The 26,526-nt window shown below is 39.7% G+C and overlaps 1 protein-coding gene across 3 annotated transcripts; it reads left to right on the forward strand.

The window, feature by feature from the left end:
• LOC118395500 (scrapie-responsive protein 1-like) lies at positions 1-26,526 on the forward strand. 3 transcript variants are annotated; one of them, XM_052464693.1, is made up of 3 exons: positions 1-195; positions 24,545-24,802; positions 25,542-26,526. In XM_052464693.1, exons 2-3 carry the CDS (start codon positions 24,555-24,557, stop codon positions 25,594-25,596), a joined length of 303 nt encoding a protein of 100 aa, XP_052320653.1. In that variant the 5' UTR covers positions 1-195; positions 24,545-24,554; the 3' UTR covers positions 25,597-26,526. The 3 variants fall into 3 exon arrangements, with proteins under 3 accessions (XP_052320653.1, XP_035645217.1, XP_052320652.1); XM_035789324.2 differs by lacking the exon at positions 1-195 and adding an exon at positions 20,135-20,454; XM_052464692.1 differs by lacking the exon at positions 1-195 and adding an exon at positions 21,384-21,579.

Raw genomic sequence — 26,526 nt, forward strand, 5'->3', positions numbered from 1 at the left:
GCGCCGGCTTCCAGGACAGAGGTTAGGTTGTCTTGTCGAAAAGCCTTGAGTGCTCAGCATGAAAGGAACCGCTCGGGGTCTTTGTAAAGCCGAGGCCATTATCAGTGGATGGGGAATCGACACGGGCTGTTGGAACCCTGATGGTATTTCTTCCTATTAGAGGTCGTGGATATAACGAACCTTATCTAATCCATGGTAAGTAGTCTAAATTACGCGGATTTCATCATTTGTTTTGAATACATTTCAAGGGACACTTGAATTAATTGTGATATTTACCTTTTATTTTTGTTATCGAGTCTATTTCCTGTCTTGCCTACAAGTGATGCACCGTTTTCAGTAACGGTGTTGATGGAAGTCAGTCAAAGTTGACTACGACGATGTAACTCCATCGTTTTTGCATATGCTACCATGTGGAGCGTTGTGCGCTTATTTTCTCGTGGTAGGCCGCTCTGATACCTTGTTATTATAATGCTAAGTAGGCTACACTGGAGTACCACTTTGACACGTTAGAACACTGTAATATTAATAGCCTAATAATAATCACCATCATAATAATAACCCGAATAATCAGAATAATAACAATGCTTGTCATTATCATTATATGCGTGATGATTATAATACATATTCAAAAGGCAAATCAGAATATGTATGGTTACTGAAATCATGCGGTAACACAGGCCCATGTGTGTGTGCTGGCTATAGACTATATGTTGATGGTGCAGATTTTTCGACTAACACAAAATGAACAACGTGAACAAAATGAACAATAGACTACTATAGACCTTTTTAAACGTATTCTTGAGGCAGAGCGGAAGTGCACATAGAGCGTGTTATTGTTTTGACAGTTGAAAACGGGGTGATCTAAATGATGTGTAACGTAGGGTAGAAAGATTAAAAATGTGTGTTTTCACATGGGTTCTCTTTATATATACGATATGCTACACCCATTGCTTTATGCAGAATGTGACTTAGGCAAATGACTATCCTAAAATATTGTTCTGAACACCCTGACTCATACTGCATCCTCTATTCGCCTGTGGCGCGCGGCACTATGAGATCAAGTGAGAAGAGAGGAGGAGAGGCAGACCTCCCAGGTGGCTGGGGGCATGCGTGTCATTGTAGGGGACTCGGCTAACACTCCATTCATCCCGGCGATCAGGAGGCGACTGTTCTGTTTTTGTCGGTGATAAACATTTAAAACCGTTAATACAGACCATAAATCCAGTTGGGAATGCTGCGCGCAAAAACATTGACAGGAAAATGGCTGCGTTTACACACACACTGCAGACTATACTACCATGTACGCCTCGCGTCAACATCGTTACTCTGGCCTTGTGGATTTAACAAAATACACCTTCAAACAATACATAACCCTACAAGCAACCTTTCAAAAATGTAGGTAGCACTTATTATGTGTTTCACAATAGGGTACAGTGCAATATATTAGTCTACATTTAAACACATATATATGCTAGGCCTGCTACTACGAATAAGATTCAGTGAGGGAACATATATATTTGCATGGATTGAGAGTGTTTGACATTTAAATAAACCCAACCTCTGCTTGTAAAACTACTTATTCACGATTGACTGCTCACAGTGCATTGAGTAATGTAGGCCTATCATATCAAGGTGTATTTGTGTATGTGCGTGTGCGTGTGCGTGTGCGTGTGTGTGTGTGTGTGTGTACCGGCGCTCAATGATGCATTTTAGAAAGGTTGCTTTGCGTAAAGTTTGTTAGGCTATGCTAAGGTTGATGTCATTTATGGGTAAAGTTGATGTCATTTAAAACAATGTTTTCGTGTTTGTCTTTCTCATAGGTTATGGCGATATGCGTTGCATTAGTGCTTCAAAATTATCTGGAGCATTGTGTCTTCGTTTTAAAAGGACGACATTTTAGACTTAGGTCTAATTCAATGTTCCCAGTTCGGTTTGTAAATAATTGGTGTCCAAATAAGTAAGACTGGATACCGTCTATTAGCCATAATAGTTATGTTTTGTTAGCTAAACGCTGTGGATTGACACTGACCGACCTTGGCCAGATTCGAGACATTTTATGCCATTTATTTAAGTGGAAGGCGCGTCGCTACAGCATGATAAACCGCCGCGGTAGTAGTGTAATATTCATTCACTGGGAAATCAACAGACCAGGGACATCACAGACACGAGTTACGCACAGTATTAACCGTTTAAACTAACCAATTAAAGAAAGGAATGGACAGTGCCCGAAAGCTGTTCGATAGGCCTAACCAAGGCAGCACTTACGGCGGTGAATGTCTGGTCAACTTGGCGGGAATATAAATTCAGGCCCATATGGAATGGGAGGCGTATACAGCCTTCATCAAATCGACATCATAGTTGCTAATTTGCAAAAAAAATACCCTAACTATAGGCTAACGGTTCAATATTATTCGTTCAGGTTAATCCGTTAATATAGGACAAAATGATTTAACAAATCACTATATTCCAGGCTTTGTAGACTACTCTACAAATCAGTGGCTTATTTGCTTTATCGCGCCATTGAATGCAGCATCCATGCATTATTGTTCAAAATGTGGTGTTGAAGACTACTTTGGAAGAACTTTCAACTCACCAAAAAAAACTATTGTCATTTCGATGTGACAACACACATCAACAATTGAATACCTAAAATGCTCATAGACCGAAATGCTCATAGGCCCAAGTTATTGAACACTATATTTGACCATCCCATAACAACCCTACAAATCAATGTCAATGGATTTCACATCACTGTACGTCAAGAAACAGATACAAATCCAGCCCACATCAGAATGATATAGCCGACACCATTCACAATGTTAAACATATTTTGAAGACAAACCAATTAATAGCATAACGTTGTTATGGTGCTTTAGGCACATCATTGATAAGAGAGACAGGGGCTCGTTCGCAGGATTATAGCCTGCTAACTGTTTAAGATTATTGCCACTTGATCCCCATATGGGAGTCTTTCAAGGAAATAAAATAAAACAATAAACATGTCAAAGATGTTCTTCGGTGTATAAAATGGAAAACGGAAACTAGATTTCCAATATAAACATTGTTGACGCGTTTCATGCTTATTTGCATTTTTTTTAATGTGACATTTTAAGGCAGGCAGCATTTGTACCACGAGTATGACCCAGTTTTTAAATTAAGCGGACCAAATGTATACGTCTAAACCCATCTGTAGCCAAAGGACTATGATTGCATTTGCAAAATCCTGTTAAATTACATGCAACATGCATGAGATAATTCATCATATTGCAAATGCTTTTCAGGTCTATTGCTCTTCATTTTTGGTCCAGGGACTGAAGGGGATTTTCTCTTGCTTGCTGTATGAGTGATGGCGAAGCAGCGGTCAAAAGACACCTAGATTATTAGGCTACCCCAAGAGGATATGATGTCATCCGTATTCGGACGAGGTGCATTGACTTCTTAAAGATGGTTCGATTACTCTCAGCAGTCATATCTTCCGACGCAGCTGCAGCAACGCAGATGTCGCTGCAGGGTTTCGCCAACAACAGAGAACAAATAATTCAAGTCCGTATTTGGCTGACAACTAATGCGCCTGTGGGTTAAACATGAACACGTACAAAAACCTGAACTCTTTCTGAGTAGCCTCGACAATTGATGGCAATCAATACAACTTATCATTGCAGCCATCACTATCAAATGCAGACAAAGGCCTCATAGGTTTGACCAGTTGAAAATGTGATAGAGCATATTATCGTACATCATACATCACTGTCCCTCTGTGACCAGTTCCCATGCATGGTATGTCAATGCGTTTATGACCGGGAGCGAGTTCAGTTATTTCCTTATCTGTCCGGAGAAGTGGCCGGGATAACTAGGTCGAGATGACGGCATCACGCTGAGTAGGTCACAGCGTGTTTCCAGCCTGTGATGTAATAAATAAATATTTACACCCTGTGCCACCTTCCTCTGAAGATTAGGAAAGGGAATTCAGCAAAAAGCGAAAGATGTCCCCTATCTTTCTCGCTAAGTGTTATGATCAGTGGCATAAAGTCTAAACATTGAATTCAAAATGCAGAATAGTTTCCTGACTGATAACATTGATTTTTAGTACCAAAATTCTGCATATCAATGTAGGTTATTTTTTAGGGGCCCACGTGACATTTAGCCATGCCAGACATTAAAATGTAAAGTCAATCAACTGATTTTGTTCAATGCCTAACAAAGATCTTTAAGCTTATATCAACAGAGGCCATGCTGTGTCCTCTTAAAGACATGGAAATGAGATCTCTGTAATCTAACACCATTGTTCTGTACCATATCTGACCTGAATGGCTACACTTTGGTGTTGTTACGCACCAGATTGTCTCCCAAAACATCAGCAATATTACATTGTTTTCATAGGACACTATAGGCTGTGCCTCCCACGAATTCACGTGAGAAAGTGGGTGCACGTGCACACACACTTTCTCATTGTCTCTCTCCTGGATCATTAATGAGCATCAGGTCAGAGTGGAGGGGTGTTGTGATGGTATAACCCCTGGATGGGTCCCTCCAGCTCCCCGTCAGTTAGGGCCCTGTGAGGAGAAAAGAGGACGGTGCATCCGGGGCCATGTTCCTCTGTCATCCATCATATGGGCAGTAATGGAGAGTTTCTGGAGAAGTCTGTGTCTAGCCTGCGTTAAACCACAGCGATGACAACCATCCACATTCTACCCCCTCTCACGCCATCTCTCTCTCTCTCTCTCTCTCTCTCTCTCTCTCTCTCTCTCTCTCTCTCTCTCTCTGTCTCTCTCTCTCTCTCTCTCTCTCTCTCTCTCTCTCTCTCTCTCTCCCTCCTCTTCCTCCTCCTCTTCCTCCTCCTCCTCCTCCTCCTCCTCCTCTCTCTCCCTCCCTCCCTCCACATGTGTTGCTCAGCTTTCCGAAAGGGTTCACCGCATTCCCCCTAACTGGTGCAGAGCCGGTGGACCCATATGCAATCTGCCATATTGAAAGGGCACTAAGTTGGATCTATGAGTACCCTGTATTTTCTGTGCACGTCAGTCCAGATCCAGTGAGAAACCAAACAACTGCTTTCGAGGTGAGGGTACACAAACGCACACATCCGACACCCACTATGTGTCAACAGGCAACGGCCCGGGTTGATTAATGAGCATGCGGCCCAATGAATGCTTCCTTGTTTTAATTGGGCTGATGACGACGTCACCGTGTTATTTAGACTCTCCCAGAGTCCCAGAGCACTCCCATCAGCCATCACAAGCACATAGGGACCTGTCATACATCAGACAGGAAGATAATGGCCCTTTTTCCCACTGATTCATCCATCCACCTCCCCTGAACCTTGAACACTGATATCCACATATACAGTGCCATCAGAAAGTATTCATACCCCTTGACTTATTCCACATTTTGTTGTGTTACATCCTGAATTCAAAATGGATTACATTTATGTTTTGGTCTCACCCATCTAAACACAATACCCCATAATGACAAAGTTAAAACATTGTCGTGTCTTTGGCATCATTAAACTGAAGATTCATCTTTATCAAATGACTCTCTGTAATTATTATTACACGATTAAACGGATTAATCATGTAACTGTAATTAACTAGGAAGTCGGGGCACCAAGGAAAATATTCAGATTACAAAGTTATAATTTTCCTAATATAACTTTTGAGATATTTTCATATCTGATCAATAGTCTTCTGATGAATGAATTCTTCTTTTACCTCACGTTAGTCTCATTCCAAACATCATACATTTTTGGTTATCTGCACGAACCCAGTCTTCACTATGAGTCATCCATACATCAATTGTCTTAATCCTTTATTTACTAACTAAGTAATTCACAGAAATGCATAAACAAACAGTGGACAGTTACAAGGAAATGATAACGGAGTTTCCCTAGTGGAATAAACCGGCATCGCTGCTTGGTGTACAAAAGGGAAGTGGGGGTCGACTGAGATAAGACAACACACAGTTGATAATTATAACAATTGAAATGCTGATCCTTTGCACATGAAAGCTCACTCATTCGGGAACAATTGCAATCAGTATATATATTTACGCTCAGTGTGTCGTTGGGATCTCTGTTGAAAAGTTTGTTTCTGTTGGAGAGTTTGTCCGCCCTCTCTGTCGTGGTTAGTATGGATAGTTCAGAGTGACATTCATTCATGTCGTTATGGATAGATATTTTGGCGGTTGTCGTTCAATTATACCGAATTCCTAGCTGCAGACTCGTAATTAATATCAAAGACTTGTTCTTATTCTAAAGGTATTGATAGTCTAAGAGTTTGACCACGTGGGATGGTTAAAAGATTCAGCAATCGTCTCAAACCTTGGCCCTCTCGTTATCGAGGTAAGCTGGTCTGCAACCTTTGTCCCCTCATAATGGAGAGAAACATGGTCTGTTGATAGAAGTTCTCAAAGTGGGGTTTTTATTTGGGAGAGCAGAAAAAGGCTGTCCCCGGACGCCAGACCATAACTATGCTCATGGGCAGTCCTCTGATTTAGTTAAACTACAAAGGGAATTGGAGTTTCCTTCATTAAACAGTCCAAAATCACATTACACAATTTCACAAACAGTATCATCCTCACTCTTTCTTCTTATACAACAATTAGATGTAAGCCTCATATCTGAGGGTATTATATAAACATTATGGTAATGTGGCCGTGTTGTTGCCCATGAGTTTCACAAAATTGTACCAAACGGACCAGTTCGTAGCTGGATTCTTCACCGATCTTTTATACCTTCTCCAGAACATAAATGTTGGTCGGACCTCAAGTTCTGTGAGGTGGAAGAAATTCCTTTGTTCTCTATGAAAATGCACTCTGTCTCTATACTATGTCCATGAGGAGATAATCTCCTCCAGGAATTTACGACCTCTCTCTGACCACGGTTTGATGTACCCAAAGAGGGCAATGTCATGACAACATGTTTTCATATTCTTTGGCAAATGTATTGAAAATTAAATGCAGATATATCTAATTTACATAAGTATTCATACCTCTGAGTCAATACATGTTAGAATCACATTTGGCAGCGACTACAGCTGTGAGTCTTTCTGGGTAAGTCTCTAAGAGCTTTGCATACCTGGATTGTACAATATTTGCCCATTATTATTTTCAAAATTCTTCAAGCTCTGTCAAATTGGTTGTTGATCATTGCTAGACAAACATTTAAGTCTTAAGTTTAAGTCAATACTGTAACTCAGCCACTCAGGAACAGTCATTGTCTTTTTGGTAAGCAACTCCAGTGTAAATTTGGCCTTGTGTTTTAGGCTATTGTCCTGCTGAAATGTGCATTAATCTCCCAGTGTCTGGTGGAAAGCAGACTGATCCAGGTTTTCCTCTAGGATTTTACCTGCACTTAGCTCCATTCTGTTTCTTTTTTTATCCCCAGTCCTGAACAATTACAAGCATACTCATAACATGATGCAGCCACCACTATGCTTGACAATATGGGGAGGGGTACTCAGTAATGTGTTTTGTTGGATTTGCCCCAAACAAACACTTTTTATTCCTTCTTTTCACTGTCATTTAGCTTACTATTGTGGAGTAACTACAATGTTGTTGATCCATCCTCAGTTTTCTCCTATTACAGCCATTAAATTCTGTAACGATTTTAAATGTACCATTGGCATCGTGGTGAAATCCCTGAACGGTTTCATTCCTCTCCGGCAACTGAGTTAGGAACCATGCTCAGAGGGATATTCAAGGTTTGCTTTTTTTACCAATCTACCAATAGGTGCCCTTCTTTGCAAAACATTAGAAAACCTCCCTGGTTTGACTGAGGGACCTTACAATTACAGTGCCTTCAGAAAGTATTCACACCCCTTGACTTTTTCAGCCTGAATTTGAAATGTATCAAATGTGTGTCACTGGCCTACACACAATACCCCATAATGTCAATGTGGAATTATGTTTCAATCATTTTTTACTAATTCATTAAAAATTAAAAGCTGAAATGTCTTGAGTCAATAAGTATTCAACCCCTTTGTTATGGCAAGCCTAAATACATTTATTAGACTAAAAAAGACACATAATAAGCTCCATGGACTCACTCTGTGTGCAATAACAGTGTTTAACATTATTTTTTAATGACTGCCTCATCTCTGTACCCCACACATATAATTATCTGTAAGCTCCCTCAGTCGAGCAGTGAATTTCAAACACAGATTCATTTATAACATTGTAGGTCCTCCATAATACTAACCTAATTGACAGAGTGAAAAGAAGGAAGCCTGTACAGAACAAGAATATTCCAAAACATTCAATGCAATTCACTTATTGTCCTGAATACAAAGTGTTATGTCTGAGGCAAATCCAATACAACACTTTACTGAGTACCACTCTCCATTTTGTCAAGCATAGTGGTGGCTTCATCATGTCATGGGTATGCTTGTAATCATTAAGAACTGGGAAGTTTTACAGGATAAAAAATAAACGGTATGGAGCTAAGCACAGGCAAAATCCAAGAGGAAAACATGGTTCAGTCTGCTTTCAAGCAAACCCCGGTAGACAAATTCACCTTTCAGCAGGACAATAGCCTAAAACATAAAGCCAAATATACACTGGAGTTGCTTACCAAGATGAGATTAAATGTTCCTGAGTGGCCTAGTTACTTAAATTGGCTTGAAAATCCATGGCAAGACTTGAAAATGGCTGTCTTGAAATTATCAACAACCAACTTGACAGAGCTTGAAGAATTAAAACGTAATAATGTGCAAATATTGTACAATCCAGGTGTGCAAAGCTCTTAGAGACTTACCCAGAAAGACTCACAGCTGTAATCACTGCCAAAGGTGATTCTAACACGTATTGACTCATAGGCGTGAATACCTACATGAGAAATTTCTGTGTTCCATTTTCAATAAATTTGCAAACATTTCTAAAAACATTTTTTCCCTTTGTCATTGTTGGGTATTGTGCACAGATGGGTAAGAGAGAGAAATATTTAACCCATTTTCAAATCAGGCTGTAAGACAACAAAATTATGAATAAGTGAAGGTGTATGAATACTTTCTCAAAGCACTATATCTGTATGTGTGCGGTACAGAGATGAGGAAGTCATTCAAAAATCATGTTAAACGCTATTATTGCACACAGAGAGAGTCCATGTGACTTATTATGTGACTTGTTAAGCAAATGTTTATTCCTGAACTTATTTAGGCTTGCCAAATACATTTCAGATTTACAATTTTACAAAACATCATTACACTTTGACATTATGGGATATCGTTTGTAGGTCATTGACAATTTTTATTTTTTTATTTTTTATTATTAATGAATAAAATCCATTTTAAATTCAAGCTGTAACACAACAACATGTGGAAAAAGTCAAGTGGTGTGAATACTTTCTGAAGGCCCTGTATAACCTATAACCCCGACCGTAATCCCCCAGCTACCAGGCATTTGACGCCAGAGCAGTAGTGAAGTCCAAATCACACAGGTTAAGCCTGCATAATGCCTCGCATTAGATATTGTTCTATTTTTACTCAGATCAAAAGAGGGCTGTGAACGTTCTCTATGGCTCGGCCAATCACTGGTCTCATGAGTATCAGGTTTCCCTTTCATCAAATCACAGAGCTGGAAAATCCACTCAGGTCTCTCGGGCCGGCCAATGACATAGAGGCTGCTGCCAAGCTGGCCAATGGGACAGAGGTAATTTTTTTGTGTGAGTATGTTTCCCAGAGCCAGCTGCCTCAACACCAGACTACACTTACTTTCCCTTATGATACATGAGATAATCATCTGGTGTAGTACTGCACTTCAGCTTTGCTTGGCCACAGTGCTGTTCAAACATGTGTGGAAACCCAGCAGAGTAGGTGTCCATTCGAACCTGTCTAGTTAATTAATGATCTCAAAGTTTGAAGAGATGGAGAACTTGAGGGATTGTTCCAAAATGCTGTGGTGCAACAAGATCTCAAGGTTGAACCAATTTTGACTTCAGATTCTGACGTTAATCCACATTTATCCAAACGTCAAATGTTGAAGTGGCTCCAAACATCAAATTTCGAAGTTAAGTGTTAAGGTATGGGATAGGGTTAAAACAAAAGTGTGTGTCTTCCACTGGGATTGAACACGCTACCTTCGGATCCGGAGTCATGGGATTACCTCTACTACTTGATGGTAATACCGCTCACAGTTGCCCCTAGTGACTGGGTTTGAAGGCATTTCCCAACATCCTCAAGACATGGACAGACGTCCAATTTCGAAGTTAATCTTGAGCGATCGAGCTGTCCAATGACGTGGCCCTGGTCCTTTCTAAGTAGTTTTCTGTCCATGTTGTCATTTGATTTATAAGTGCTACTGATTAATTTAATTTCCACATTTCCTCTCATTTGAAACAAGTTAAGATGTCATGGTCTGTGCATGCCGTGATTGTTCATCGATAGGTTTCCTGGCAATTGGCTTCCTTGAAATTAGGCCTATGCTATAGTACCCTAGCGTGCTGCTTGACACAAAACGTTTTTATTTCTAAATTGAATAAAGTACAAGTTGAACTGCTAATAATATGGATAATGCCATGTAATTATACAATTTATTATAATATTTATAAAGTTGAAAGGAGTTACTGTATTATGCGTTGACATGATTAATACAGGTATTTGTATTACATGCCCAGATTGCAACAGTAGGCCTACCATTTTAACAAATAGAAAATGCAAATGTTTTTTATATACATGAATAATAGATGAATAAATACATAATCGAATGAATAAAGGAGCTTAGCTACATGTTTGGTGCATCCTCACTTACATTTAGTAGATCTTTCGTTAGAAAGGATCAAACATGAGTTTATTTCAATGCATAATTTATTAGCCTGAATGCTCTCATTTCGATGAGGCTATAGTTCACGTAGCACTAAATCTATACGCTCATCAACTACATGGAAATTATGGCCTTAAAAAAACATTTAATTTTGGAATCATTGTGAGTATCGGTAGCGCACTTTTTGATAGGCAATAGGCAGTATGGTTAGGCCTATATATTATTTCTAATTAGATATAATATCCTCCATGAAATGAACCATATGTATATTAGGAATTAGGTTGACAATGGTTATGGTTTTATGTTTTTATTTGGGGACAGGGATGTAAGACTAATCATTTTTGGAGACAAAGTTGCAACTTTTAAATCAAATATATTCGCTTGAGAAGACGATTTCATTAAAAACAATTACAAATGATTTTAAGTTATGGCCTATAGTCTACTGTAATCTGACGGACAACAGAAATTCGCAACATTTATGATTTCGATAGCCAACTCACCACTTCTTTCCAAAAATGTTCCTTTTAAGCGCGCACAGACTACGTAGTGTATTGATTTAATGGGTGGGTGGCAGATTGATCTGCAACGGAGTGGTCCCTTGTTTATTGGTCGTCTTGTCCGTAGGGCTGAGAACCTGAAGTCTCTCCCGGGTGGCCCAAATTCCAGGTGCCCTTCCACTTCCACAACACCCCGCTGCTTTCTTTACTTGCTGCAGAATGGTTTTGATCATGTTTGCAGCTAACATAAACCCTGACCACACACTTTTGGCGCCCTTTGGGGTAAAAAAGAAGGGCCGTTTTTACGCTGCCCGGAGAGGGGGAGAAAGAACACCAAGAAGTTGACCGGTGGTCGCCATAGCCGCATACTGTCAGACATGAACATAACAGATTTGATTGTGTCTGCCTGCCACGTCGTATTTCATAATTCGATTACTAAATGTCATACCAAAAATACATAATTAGTATCCCCTTGTGTAACAAGTTCTTAGGCTATTTAGTCTCCAGAGCTCATGAAGTTCCCTACAATTAGTGCAATTTTACACCTACGTGTAGTTGATGCATTATGCACTAGTCACACATAGAATATAATAGGTTGTACTAGGACTAATCAAAAAACTGCCCCAAAAGTAAAGTAAAGGTGGATACTTAGTCAGTTGTACAAATGAATGCATTCAACTGAAATGTGTCTGCCGCATTTAACCCAACCCCTCTGAAAGTACAGAACGGTTCAACAGGTTACTCCATGCAGGGCATTGCTAAAATACAGGTCGCGTTAACTACCAAAATAAAGGAAACACCAACATAAAGTATCATAATAGCCAGAACAGCTTCAATGCGCCTTTGCATAGATTCTACACGTTTCTGGGACTCTATTGGAGGGACGTGAAATCATTCTTCCAAGGTAAATTCCATACATGTGTGCTTTGTTGATGGTGGTGGAAAACACTGTCTCAGGCACCACTGCAGAATTTCCAAAAAGTGTTCAATTGTGCAAAAATCTGGGTACTGAGATGTCTCTCTCTCTCTCTCTCTCTCTCCCTCTCTCCCTCTCTCTCTCGCTCGCTGGCTCTCTCTCTCTGTCTCTCTCTGTCTCTCTCTCTCTCGCCCTCTCTTTCTGTCTCTCTCTCTCTCGCTCTCTCCCTCTCTCTCTGTCTCTCTGTCTCTCTCTGTCTCTCTCTCTCTCTCTCTCTCTCTGTCTCTCTCTCTCTCGCTCTCAGTGCATTTAAAAGGGAGAGTTAGAGGGGAGTCTGCATCTGAAAACACTAATGTTGGAACAACTTTTAAAAAAGATGAAACACTTCTGTTGAGGGTAACTCTGCTCTACTTCCATTTTTGATTTGATGTGTCTGCTCTGCTAGAACCCCCTGTCGTGTCTGACATCTGCCTTCTAGGTACACTTCCTTTTCACAAATCAATAACAAAAAAAGACATTATGCAGTATTCTATAGAGTTGGTATTACACACACCCATGCATGCACGCACGCACACACTCTCTCTCTCCCTCTCTCCATGTTAGCTACAGTAGCTTTTGCTCTCACATCTAAATACCCTCACAGCCTCATAATGAGAGGAAGTATACAACTAAGCCCTGCTTGTAAAGGGAATCTCCTCTCTTCTGACTGTTGCAGCCATGAAGCCTCTTGCCAGACCACCAGCAACAGGTTCTTGGGTTACACCACTAGATTACACTATCGCTGGAGCTCGGGGCTCCATGTCAGCTCTGCTCAAATGGGACGGGACCATACCTGGGTTCACATATATGAGAAATCTTTCAATAGTTTGAGCGTTTGCTTAAGCCTATCTGGAGAGCCAGGTGGGCTGGGTTTGCACTTTTGGGGCTTTTCTATTGTTTTTGTTGTAACAGGCAAGCTCAATAAATCACAAGTAGTTTTTAAAAAATGATTTCAAATAGTATTTGAACCGATAAGTTTGCGAGACTCTCGCTCCCTTCAGCAGTCCTATTATAGCAGCTGTAATAAACCGGGGAGAGTTTTTATGACATTGACTCCAACGTGCTGCTGATAGCAAATGTGCTCCTGGGAAGACAAGTTTAGATCGCCATGTCGAATAGCAGCTCCTTTATTTCAACTAAGTGCACTACTACTGTCTGTTGTGTTCGTTTTAACGTGTTTCTGAGTGGTAAATTGACCAATGAGAGAGAGCGGACTGCTCATATATTGGTCTCATATTGCAATATGACCCAGTCATAATGTAGTACTTTGGGTTTTGATATCCACATACATCAACCAACACACGATACACACCCAGTCGGGTGTTGTATAGCGTCAACAAAGATTTGCTAGGACTTTCAAGTACACCCAAATCCTACAGCTGTGTTTGGCTACAGTTGTAAATGAAATTACTGCTCTATGAAATTTAAGAGCAATGAGTCCACTCCTGTGTTTGCTGTCACTATGGAAACCAGAGTGCCCCTGTCATAATTCATAACTATACATTGCCGTTGATTGCTGATGTATGAACTAGTTTACACACGCAATGCAACATGTAGGAAATCATCATAACCAACTGCATTTTCCGTCAATTATGTTTTGCGTACATTAAAATGTATTGATTCTGTATTTATTTATACAATGATTTTACTCTGAAATATAGAAGCATAATTCAAAATTCTGGCCTATAGAAAAAATAAACCACACCATATTGAGCTTTTCCAATATGATTTACACGGTTTTCCTGGCGTTGGCTGTTCAAAACTCAATAAAGCAGATTAAAACAAAACGAAACAAATGTCAGGAAAGAGATGACATTTTCCAAGAAAACCACAACAATACAACTGTCAAAGTCCTTCGAATTTAGGATTACAGTGGAACACAAATCAAATTCACTGCAGCCTCTGGGAAGACTCTTTCATTCTCTGTTACTGTTCAAGACCTCTATTTCCACTGCTTATTGGAAGTGGAAGGAAAAGTGAACGGTCTCATTTCAAGGGCAGGCTCACTTGATGGAACTTGTAATATAAGTCAATGTGATATGCGACTGCTTAGGCCCTGAATAACATAAAGCATAGTTAGAAACCGAGGGTGGAACCTTGGAGACGTGCATATACAGGCTGTGACCCTTGATAACAGACAAGCAGTAAAAGTTACATTGACACCTATATGAAATGTAATATAAGTTGCAGCCATATTGTCTGACTCCACAGGGAACACTTGTGGATAGGGGAAATTATTCTTATTGGAATAACATTTATTTAACCACAGACGTGGGGTGTAATTTCCTTCTCCACAAAGTGCTGTGGAGTTTTAAAGATTTTTTAAATGCAGGATGAGGTGTACGCACATGTAGCTAAATACTGACCTCTTGTGGTTAAGAAATGGCTTCAATACACACAAGCTTGCTGACAAAGACGGAGCTTTTGGCACTGGCAATACAAATATTATCTTGTCATTTTTGGATGGATTACATTGTATAGCACTTTTCCCAAGGTCTGAATGTTTTTTTCAAAACCTATCAATAAATCCAATTTCCCATAGACTTAACAACAATGATCTTGCATTTCTTATTTTCTCCTCTCGCCCTCTCCACTACAGCCAACCAACCAACCAGTCAGAAGTGAAACAGTCAAACGGAAGACTATGGAACCATGGAGATGCGGCAAGAACAGCATATCACCATTCTGTCCATAATAATCAACTCGAATATGTAGGCTACATATTGTTTGAGAAATTAATTTGTGAGTTAAAGGTACGGTCTTCACTTGAAACAATTACAAAGTGGATACCCTGCCTCTGTTTTGGTAAAAAGCTGAGGGAAGAGCATGGAGAAATGTAACCACTCTAAAATGCATAGATAGCGCGTTGGATGCAAGGACTGAGCACCCAAGATATCAAAATAGTTTTAAGCATGTTCTGTAGCTAAATATGTGTAAACCAATACCATTTGATTAGGTTTGTTTGTTTACATTTGCAATGTTTACAAACAAGTTTATATTTTGGTTCTGATGGGGTAGGACAGTTGAACTAAGCTTATGAGGCATTTATAAATTATATTCTTCAAGAATCAATGGGCAACGGGTATTCACACACCCCTTGACTTTTTAAACATTTTGTTGTGCCTTCAGAAAGTATTCATACCCCTTGACTTTTTACACATTTTGTTGTGTTACAAAGTGGGATTCAAATTCAAAATTAATTGTATTTTTTTTTTGTCAACGACCTACACAAAATACTGTAACATTTGTTTAAAAAATGTATGGAAAATAAAACACAAATGTATTTTGATTAGCTAAGTATTCAACCCCCTGAGTCAATACATGTTAGCATCACATTTGACAGCTGTGTGCAATAATAATAACATGATGCAGCCACCGCCATGCTTGAAAATATGAAGAGCGGTACTCAGTGATGTGTTGTGTTGGATTTGCCACAAACATGCAGTAATGTTTTGTATTCAGGACAAAAGTAACATTTCTTTGCCACATTTTTCTGCAGTATTATAGTGCCCTGTTGCAAACAGGATGCTTGTTTTAGAATATTTGTATCATGTACAGGCTTCCTTATTTTCACTGGCCTTTAGCATTTAGGTTAGTATTGTGGAGTAACTACAATATTGTTGATCCATTTCTCCTATCACAGCCATTAAACTCTGTAACTGTTTTAAAGTCACCAATGGCCTCATGGTGAAATCCTTGAGCTGTTTCTTTCCTCTCCGGTAACTGAGTTAGGAATGATGCCTGAATCCTTTTAGTGACTGGGTGTATTGATACACCATCTAAAGTGTAATTCATAACTGCCCAATGTGCAAAGGGATATTCAACGTCTGCCTATTTGTTTTACCCATCTACCAATAAGTGCCCTTCTTTGTAAACCATTGGAAAACCTTCCTGGTCTGTGTGGTTGAATCTGTGCTTAACATTCACTGCTTGACTAAGGGGCCTTACAGATAATTGTATGTGTGAGGGTACAGAGATGAGGTAGTCATTTAAAAGTCATGTTAAACACTATTATTGCACACAGAGTGAGTCCATGCAACTTATTGTGTGACTTGTTAAGCAAATTTTAACTCCTGAACTAATTTAGGCTTGCCATAACAAAAGGGGTTGAATACTTATTTTGACTCAAGACATTTCAGCTTTTCCTTTTTAATTCATTTGTAAACATTTCTAAAAACATAATTCCACTTTGAGATTATGGTGTATTGTGCGTACATCAGTGACAAAAAAAAATCTCAATTGAATCCATTTCAAATTCAGGCTGTAACACAATAAAATGTTGAAAAAGTCAAGGGGTGGGAATACTTTCTGAAGGAACTGTGTCAATCATTTGTAAATACACAAATGGATGTAGGATCTCAATTTGAGCCAGTTTGATGCAGCATGAAAATAATCCTGCAGCAACAAGAAATGTGAATTATGTGGATTATAATTAACCGACATTTTTTGTTGGAGTTGATAGATTTTTCTTAGGGCAAATCAAGTCTGATATTTCTAAGTGGAAATTACTAACTTTAGAAGCCGTTTTAAAACTCAAGTTTAAAGAATCCTTCTGTGCATGAATATGCTCACAACGAAATAATGATCAAATTAAGATCCTACATCTGTAGCAACTGCAGTTTACCCCTTAAACATATAATGCATAATCATGCATAACAAATAATTATAGAAGGTAACAACATAATAAAGGCATTCAACTTTTCTCTAATGAATATGACAAACTCTGTGAAGTTGCCAGTGTGAAAATGTACCACAAGATGGTGCTATATCACTAACAATCACTTGAAGAGTACCGGTAGCCTCAATCAATACCATTTACACTGAACAAAAATATAAATGCAACATGTAAAGTCCTGGTCCCATGTTTCATGAGCTGAAATTAAAAGTCTCTGAACTTTTCGATATGCACAGTTAGCTTATTTCTCTCAAATGTTGTGCACAAATCTGTTTACATACCTGTTTGTGAGCATTTCAATTTTGCCAAGATCATCCATCCACCAAACAGGTGTGGCATATCAAGAAGCTGATTAAACAGCATGCTCATTACACAGGTGCACCTTGTGCTGGGGACAATAAAAGGCCACTTTAAAATGTGCAGTTTTGTCACACGAACACAATGCAACAGATGCAGATGCATCCATTGCAGTTTCCACTTAAAATAAATCAAGTAGTATTTACTTTGTGTTATACAGCTACCGAAAACTGAGAAATGGCCTTTCAGGGCTCTGAAAGTATATCATACTCAATAAAAGATGGCATTTTGCGGTTGATGCTTAATGATGTAATTGACACTGTAGATTGGTGTTTCATGCTCTTCTATGGATGAGCCTTGTTTCATTGGAGGATCAGATGGGTTGATGTTAAGAATAGTTTATTAAAACACATTTTATATTTTGATTAGCCTATAGTAGCTCAATAAGTATGGGAGACCAGGGATGGTTGTAACACAGGATAGTTGTAACACTCAATATCTCCAATCAGGAACAAGCTAGAATCATGTGACTCACTGCACATGCTCAGTTTAGTCCTCAACCCTCATGAAGAAGCAAGTGGTAAGAAAGTACCCTTTTCACCAAATTTGTTTTTGTGATGGCATCACCTGCTTTGTAGTTAGAGTCACCAAACTTATATAAGGTTTATAACCCGGGTGTGTAGATATGTTTGGTGTATAGTGAACAAAAATATAAAATGCAACATGTAAAGCTTTGGTCCCATGTTTCATGAGCTGAAATAAAAGATACCAGAAGTTATCCATCTGCACAAAAAGCTTATTTCTCTCAAATTCTGTGCACAAATGTGTTTACATCCCTGTTAGTAAGCGTTTCTCCTTTGCCAAGATGATCCATCCACCTGACAGGTATAGCATACCAAGAAGCTGATTAAACAGCACAGGTGCACCTTGTGCTGGGGACAATAAAAGGCCACTTTAAAATGTGCCGTTTTACCACACAATACAATGCCACAGATAACTCAAGTTTTGAGGGAGCGTGCAATTGACATGCTGACTGCAGGAATGTCCACCGAAGCTGTTTCTAGAGAATTTAATGTTAATTTCTCTACCATAAGCCACCTCTAATGTCATTTTAGAGAATTTGGCAGTACTTCGAACCGGACTCACAGCTGCAGACCACGTATAACCACGCAAGCCCACTAGTCGGTAACGATGCTGAACTGCAGTCAAGACCCTGGTGAAGACAGCGAGCACGCAGATGAGCGTCCCTGAGACAGTTTCTGACCGTTTGTGCAGTAATTCATAAGCTGTCATCAAACCCACAGTCATCAGCTGTCCGGGTGGCTGGTCTCAGATGATCCCACAGGTGAAGAAGCCGGATGTGGAGGTCTTGGGCTTGCGTGGTTATACGTGGTCTGCAGCTGTGAGGCCGGTTCGAAGCACTGCCAAATTCTCTAAAATGACGTTGGAGGCGGCTTATGGTAGAGAAATTAACATTAAATTCTCTAGCAACAGCTTCGGTGGACATTCCTGCAGTCAGCATGTCAATTGCACGCTCCCTCAAAACTTGAGTTATCTGTGGCATTGTATTGTGTGGTAAAACGGCACATTTTAAAGTGGCCTTTTATTGTCCCCAGCACAAGGTGCACCTGTGCTGTTTAATCAGCTTCTTGGTATGCTATACCTGTCAGGTGGATGGATCATCTTGGCAAAGGAGAAACGCTTACTAACAGGGATGTAAACACATTTGTGCACAGAATTTGAGAGATATAAGCTTTTTGTACAGATGGATAACTTCTAGGATCTTTTATTTCAGCTAATAAAACATGGGACCAACATTTATATGTTGTGTTTATATTTATGTTCACTATACATCAAACATATCTACTCACACTGGTTATAAAGCTCATATACGTTTGGTGAATCTAACTACAAAGCAGGTGATGCCATCAGAAAAACACATTTGGTTAAAAAAGTACTTTCTTACCCCTTGCTTCTTCATGAGGGTTGAGGACTAAACTGAGCATGTGCAGTGAGTCACATGATTCTAGCTTGTTCCTGATTGGAGATATTGAGTGTTACAACTATCCTGTGTTACAACCATCCCTGGTCTCCCATACTTATTGAGCTACTATAGGCCAATCAACATATAAAATGTGTCTTAATAAACTATTCTTAACATCAACCCATCTGATCCTCCAATGAAACAAGGCTCATCCATAGAAGAGCATGAAACACCAATCTACAGTGTCAATTACATCATTAAGCATCAACCGCAAAATGCCATCTTTTATTGAGTATGATATACTTCAGAGCCCCAAAAGGCCATTTCTCAATTTTCGGTAGCTTTATAACACAACGTAAATACCGCTTGATTTGTTTTAAGTGGAACTGCAACGGATAAAACTGTGCTGCCGTCCAATAAGAAGCAATTGATTTAACACACGAAGTAGATGATTACATTTGGCTGTGACGGATACTTTCACAGCCAACCAGCTCTATCAGCAGTCAGTGGAGCTCCTCTGCGTGTCAACAAGGAAAGGAGCCAAGTCAAGGCAAAGGTTACAGCTATAGAGAAACTTGCATTTCCCTTCCAACTGGTTCATTTACTGCATGCATCACTTGCATTTCATTATACCCAGACAGACACTCAATTTAAACAGTACGAGCATCCAGCACATCTGATTGCAACACTCACAGCAATTCAGATGCTTTAGAGAATTTCAGTGAAAGGCGACATTCAGTATCAGGCATTCGTTCATTCGCTCTTGGATGTTTCTCTATTGAAATGCAAAATGGCTGATATACAACCAATTAAAAGAAAATAAAAAAACACATTGAAAACACATATACTAAAAATGTAGCCTACTACTTCAAGCCTGCTAAATTGGAATTATACATGATTCTGGATGTGAACAAACGCTGCTTGTCCACTAGACTTTAAAACCATGATTCAGACAGACCCCGTTCATGTACTTTTCCACAGCATATATGAACTAAATCTGTCTGAGACTGAGAGGTTTGGTTTGGATCACTCCCCAATGCTGGCCTCCTCTCTTAGCCCTCTAACGTACTTGCATGTATGCATGGCGTTATTTTCGTGCTTGTGCAGAGTGCGGACTTAATCAATGCCCGTGGTTATTTCTCTGGTTTACAGGCTGAGAGGAGAGAGGGGAGAGATGGTCATACTCTTAGCATGGGGTAGAGTAGGGATAAAGACTCCTCTGTTTTATACTTACTGAATGTACCCAATGAAAACGGGTCAGAAGCTACTGCCGTTCCTGGGGAGAGTACTAAATAAGGTAGGGGCTAATTTAATCAGCAAATAATGTTATGTAATTGGAAATATAATAATGTTGGGGAGTTATAAGTAAATTAACACGAGTTATAACTAATGATGAATTATTATAATTCGATGATTAAAAAAGAATCATTCGTTTTCGATTTTGATTATTTGGGTTGAATGCTGTAACAACACAGAATAAAACATTTAATAAAAGTACCATGATGGTAGTGACTGCCCATTACTGCCTATCACTTATTAACCATAATGTTAATGTTCACATTACATTATAATGTTCACATTACTTTAATAACATATTTCAGTTGTTGTGTATATTTCATTGGTTTTATTTTATGATTGTATTATTTAATACCAAGTCATCATCTCATCGCTACAGAGCTGCTGAATATTCTGTCTGACAAAATCACTAATTTGTATCTCTTCGGAGTAAATAAGTCATACTTCTATGACTGAATATGAACTTTCGATCACTTAGATCACTGTTTTTCAGGTAGCGATACCCTGTCAAGCATCAGCTGCTCTCTAAATCCCCTCACGATCGCGCATTCTTCTGCCGTTTACCGTAGCAGGCACAAATTACCGTAGCAGGCACAAAGAAAAGATAGACAGGACAAGTAGATGCGCAGTGGATTATGGTCATTGTAGTTAATTACTACGATTTACGCTGTGAAATATGCAGGATATTGGCCTGTTGGAAACGACAACTCCCTACTACATCACACAGTTCAGGCTGGATCTGACTTATCTCTCGAGAAACTGCCATTTGTGCATTGACCTCACAGAAAAAAATCGAACGAAATGGAATTCAAATAATTCAACCCAAATGTCGGTTAATTGCTCAGGACTACTTATAACTGCAATGTACAGAAGGGAAGTTTATAAGGCTGCAATCACACAGTCATGAACGACAAAACCTATTCCCCCTCAGGAGACTGAAAAGATTTGGCATGGGTCCTCAGATCCTCAAAAGGTTCTACAGCTGCACCATCGAGAGCATCCTAACTGGTTGCATCACTGCCTGGTCTGGCAACTGCTCCGACCGCAAGGCATGACAGAGGGTAGTGCGAACGGCCCAGTACATCACTGGGGCCAAACTTCCTGCCATCCAGAAACTCTATACCAGGTGATGTCAGAGGTAGACCCTAAAAATTGTCAAAGACTCCAGCCACCGTAGTCATAGACTGTTCTCCCTGCAACTGCATGGCAAGTGGTACCGGAGCGCCAAGTCTAGGTCAAAGAGGCTTCTATAAACAGCTTCTACCCCCAAGCCATAAGACTCCTGAATATCTAATCAAATGGCTTCCCAGACTATTTGCATTGCACCCCCCTTTTTTTTTTACATCGCTTCTACTCTCTGTTGTTATCATCTATGCATAGTCACTTTAATAACTCTACATACATGTACAGTTGAAGTCGGAAGTTTGCATACACCTTAGGCAAATACATTAAACTCAGTTTTTCGCAATTCCTGACATGTAATCTTAGTAAAGATTCCCTGTCTTAGATCAGTTAGGATCACCACTTTATTTTAAGAATGTGAAATGTCAGAATAATAGTAGAGATAATTAATTTATTTCAGCTTGTATTTCTTGAATCACATTCCCATTGGTTCAGAAGTTTACGTACACTCAATTAGTATTTGGTAGCATTGCCTTTAAATTGTTTAACTTGGGTCAAACATTTTGGGTAGCCTTCCACAAGCTCCCACAATAAGTTGGGTGAATTTTGGTTCATTCCTCCTGACAGAGCTGGTGTAACTGAGTCAGGTTTGTAGGCCTTCTTGCTCGCACACGCATTTTCGGTTCTGCCCACACATTTTTTATAGGATTGAGGTCAGGGCTTTGTGGCCATTCCAATACCTTGACTTTGTTGTCCTTAAGCCATTTTGCCACAACTTTGGAAGTATGCTTGGGGTCATTGTCCATTTGGAAGACCCATTTGCGACATAGCTTTAACTTCCTGACTGATGTCTTGAGATGTTGCTTCAATATATACACATCATTTTCCGTCCTCATGATGCCATCTATTTTGTGAAGTGCGCCAGACCCTCCTGCAGCAAAGCACCCCCACAACATTATCCTGCCACCACCTCTGGAATTGATTTGCACTTTTCGGACCAAAGTATGTTCATCTCTAGGAGACAGAACGTGCCTCCTTCCTGAGCGGTATGACGGCTGCGTGGTCCCATGGTGTTTATACTTGCGTACTATTGTTTGTACCGATGAACGTGGTACCTTCATGCGTTTGGAAATTGTTCTGTCATCTGTATTATTTTTTAACTGCATTGTTGGTTATGGTCTCATAAGTAAGCATTTCACTGTAAGGTCTACCTACACCTATTTTATTCGGCGCAACATTTTATTTCATTTGATCCGGTCATGTTATGGGTGTGCTTGTAATAGTTAAGAATTGGGGGGGTTCAGGATTTTTTTTTAAGGAATGGAGCTAAGCACAGGACAAATCCTAGAGGAAAACATTGTTCTGTCTGCTTTTCACCAGACACTGGGAGCTGAATTCACCTTTCAGCAGGAGAATAACCTAAAACACAAGACCAAATCTATAGTGGAGTTGCTCACAAAGAAGACGGAGTCTCAACTTACTGTTGAGAGTTAGAATTGTACAATTGGTGAATTTTCGAAATTTGGTTGTGCATCAGCAGTTTTCCTCTTCTTATACGTCACTCACTGACAGTCACTCAATTAGTCAAATCAAATCAAATTAATTTGTCACATACATGGTTAGCAGATGTTAATACGAGTGTAGCGAAATGCTTGTGCTTCTTGTTCCGACAATGCAGTAATAACCAACGAGTAATCTAACCTAACAATTCAGTCACTCAATTAGTCGATAACAGTTAACATTTTGAAGATTGGTAAATTAGTCAAATTAGTCTAGCCAAGTATTTTAACTTTTAGTAATCATGGCTGAATTACGTGCCCAGGGACCCTGACCTCCAGGGGGCCCCCATTGATTTTATTAATCACGCTCACTCAGATATCATATCTCTTAATAAATGTAACTAAATGTAATCTAAAATGTAATCTACGTAATCACCAAAACAAATGATTTATCATGAGGGCCATAAGTAATGCTGCCTACTCCAAGAAAGAAATCTCACCTTTCTGATAAAAATAGTTATAAATTGCTGAGGTGTAGTCACTTTTGAGGACACAAGCTCAAGTACACAAGTAAAACTATGATTCTTATTTTGTATGTATTTCGTATTCAACAAAACTGTATGAATAACGCTTGAAATAAAGTATAATGAAATTATAAAAAATAATAACTATACGATTTCACCTTCCTTATAACTGTAAAATACATATTTGTATGTCTAGTATTAGATCAAATATGCAGGTCTGTCTTGATCAAAACGTCTGCCCCACCGCTGTGAACGTCACACAAGAGAGCTCTAGCTTGGCTTCCTGAACTCGCCTTTCATCTTACTATTGTCTGTCTAGGACAAACAAAAAGTGTTTTTTGTTTAAAAACGAGTAATATTTTTAAATTACTGTAATAAAGTTGGTTATAAATCGATCTCTGAACGTGCTCGAGCGACGAAACTACTCTATCCTGTTGCGCTACGATGTCAGGATTTTAAGGCATGTGCTTTGTCAGCGGCTGTGATGTATGGTTTAGCCAGGAGTTGATGGACAGTCGGAAGAGCGAATGAAATGGTAGGAGGGACGTCCCAGCTTCAAGTGGTGTCAGATTTCACATCATAAACGAAGATTATGGATATACATCTCGCTGTTTTGACAATGTTGTCAACGAAGCGGTACGGTGTGCTGTCTAGATCCCGCCTATTATTTATTTTGCACGCCCAATTTTTCAGTTTTTGATTTGTTAAAAAAGTTTGAAATATCCAATAAATGTCGTTCCACTTCATGATTGTGTCCCACTTGTTGTTGATTCTTCACAAAAAAATAGTTTTATATCTTTATGTTTGAAGCCTGAAATGTGGCAAAAGGGCGCAAAGTTCAAGGGGGCCGAATACTTTCGCAAGGCACTGTATGTATATATTAATGACTGGGGTGACTTTGGAGACATTCTAACCAATTATATACATTATGTCGTCCTATTTACAGCTTGATCAAAATGAAGGCACTACTCATTGCTGCAATTCTCTTGGTTGGACTGTTGGCAATGGGCAGCGAGGCCATTCCATCAAACCGCTGGTCCTGCTACAAGAAAGTCTTGAAGGACAGGGACTGTCGCAATGTTGGCATCTCCAACGGAGTTGCGACCATGCGACCCATCGATTCCCTGCAGAACCATTTCTGGGAGGGGAACAAATGCGACATGGTGTGCTACTGTAACTTCAGTGAGCTCCTCTGCTGCCCAAGGTACAGCAATTCCATTCTCCGCCAGTAGGCGGCGCCCATGGTCAGCACACATATACAGTCGATGTTAATACAGTTCTGGAACAGTGGATGGCTCTGTGGTGCTGTTATGTGCACTGGAGGCCGAATGGAGGCCGGCGGGCAATTATAGTTGGGAACGAATTGGATCCAGTCACAGGCTGCCCAGTGAACACTGCCTACATTGTGATTATCATAAGCCACCTATTAATACAGGCAGGCACGTGTGCTGCCTTGCAGTGAGCTGTGATGTGGAGTTGACTTTTGTTTCACTGGTCAGTTAAAAGGTCATTCGTGCTGTTTTTACGTCATGGCCTTTGCTCGTGTAATGCAAATACGCTATGGCTAGGCCTATGCATTTAGGCTGTTTTTACATCATGGCCTTTGCTCGTGTAATGCAAATACGCTACGTCTAGGCCTATGCATTTGGCAGTTTTTAGTCAGCTGTTGACTACAGAGAAGTGTTTTTCCTTTAAAAAGGCACTATATGCCTGGAAATCAAACAGATACACGGAGCTTATCAGTTTGTAATCACAGTTGATCAGGTTATCACTTGAAAATAATGCCATTCTTGACTAGATGCTTCCTTCATTAACTAGGCCATTCTCTCCTGAATCACATGGTCCATCCACTAGAAAGTCATGGACAGTTTACCATAGTCTTGGATTCCAGGCTAACAGGGCAAACTACTAAACACATGTTTTTATTTTTCATGTTGTTCCAGGGATGTCTTCTTTGGACCCAAAATCTCCTTTATAATTCCATGCAAAACCATCTGAGCCATCAGTCGTTTGAATGGACAGTGAACACGGACGGACGGTGCAATCTTCTGAATTGAAACAAGAGCAAAAAGTAAATGGGGCCGAGGGGGATGGGCCCATCCATTCCGGACTACAGAATTACATGCATTTCATTCTTCACTTGGAGACAGCTACAACAACGACAAGTTCGGAAGGCTGGAGCTAAAACAAAAGCATAAGCTTTGAAGCTGAAAAAAAAGAGGCCCATCTTTCACAATACATGGGCCTACAAATAAAATGGATTATTTTCAGTCTCAAATACAGCACCCAGTATATTTAGTATCTGTGAAGACAATTCAATAAATGCAACCAGTGTCCCTCCTTTGCCAAGGCTACAGTTCAACACTTGTATATCTAACTTGGCAGACCCTTCATTTGGCATTCGCAATGATGTGACACTCCCCATTATCTACACCCAAACGTAAACAGATAGTTGTAGTACAGTAATACCACGAGTGTGCCTTTATATTGAGTTGTTGCACATCCAAAAATATTATTCAATAGTTAATAGTATGCCATTCATGAGAGACATTCCATGTTATATTCAAGGCTATTAAATGCCATAAATGTCAGCAGGATCATAAAATGTGATGTGATGAGCCTATGAAAGTTGATTATACATGGCTGAAACAAGTAGGCTGTTCAACTGTATTGTAAATGTCTTTGCAAAATGATTATAGTACTGTGTGTGTTACTAGGCCTAACTAACTGTAAGTCCTTCTGGATCAGAGTGTCTGCTAAATGACTAAAATGTGAATAACATAGCACTACAGATCACCTAGACTGGTGGAGCTGTTTAAACAAGTTGTTCTACTGCTCCATGACATCTCCCTGTACTTATCCAATGATTTTATGTCAATTACAACACTGTATGTGAGAATATAAATAAACAGATCGGTTTGAGTGTTA

Source organism: Oncorhynchus keta, chromosome 16, assembly GCF_023373465.1.
Source record: "Oncorhynchus keta strain PuntledgeMale-10-30-2019 chromosome 16, Oket_V2, whole genome shotgun sequence".
Classification (NCBI taxonomy): Eukaryota; Metazoa; Chordata; class Actinopteri; order Salmoniformes; family Salmonidae; genus Oncorhynchus; species Oncorhynchus keta.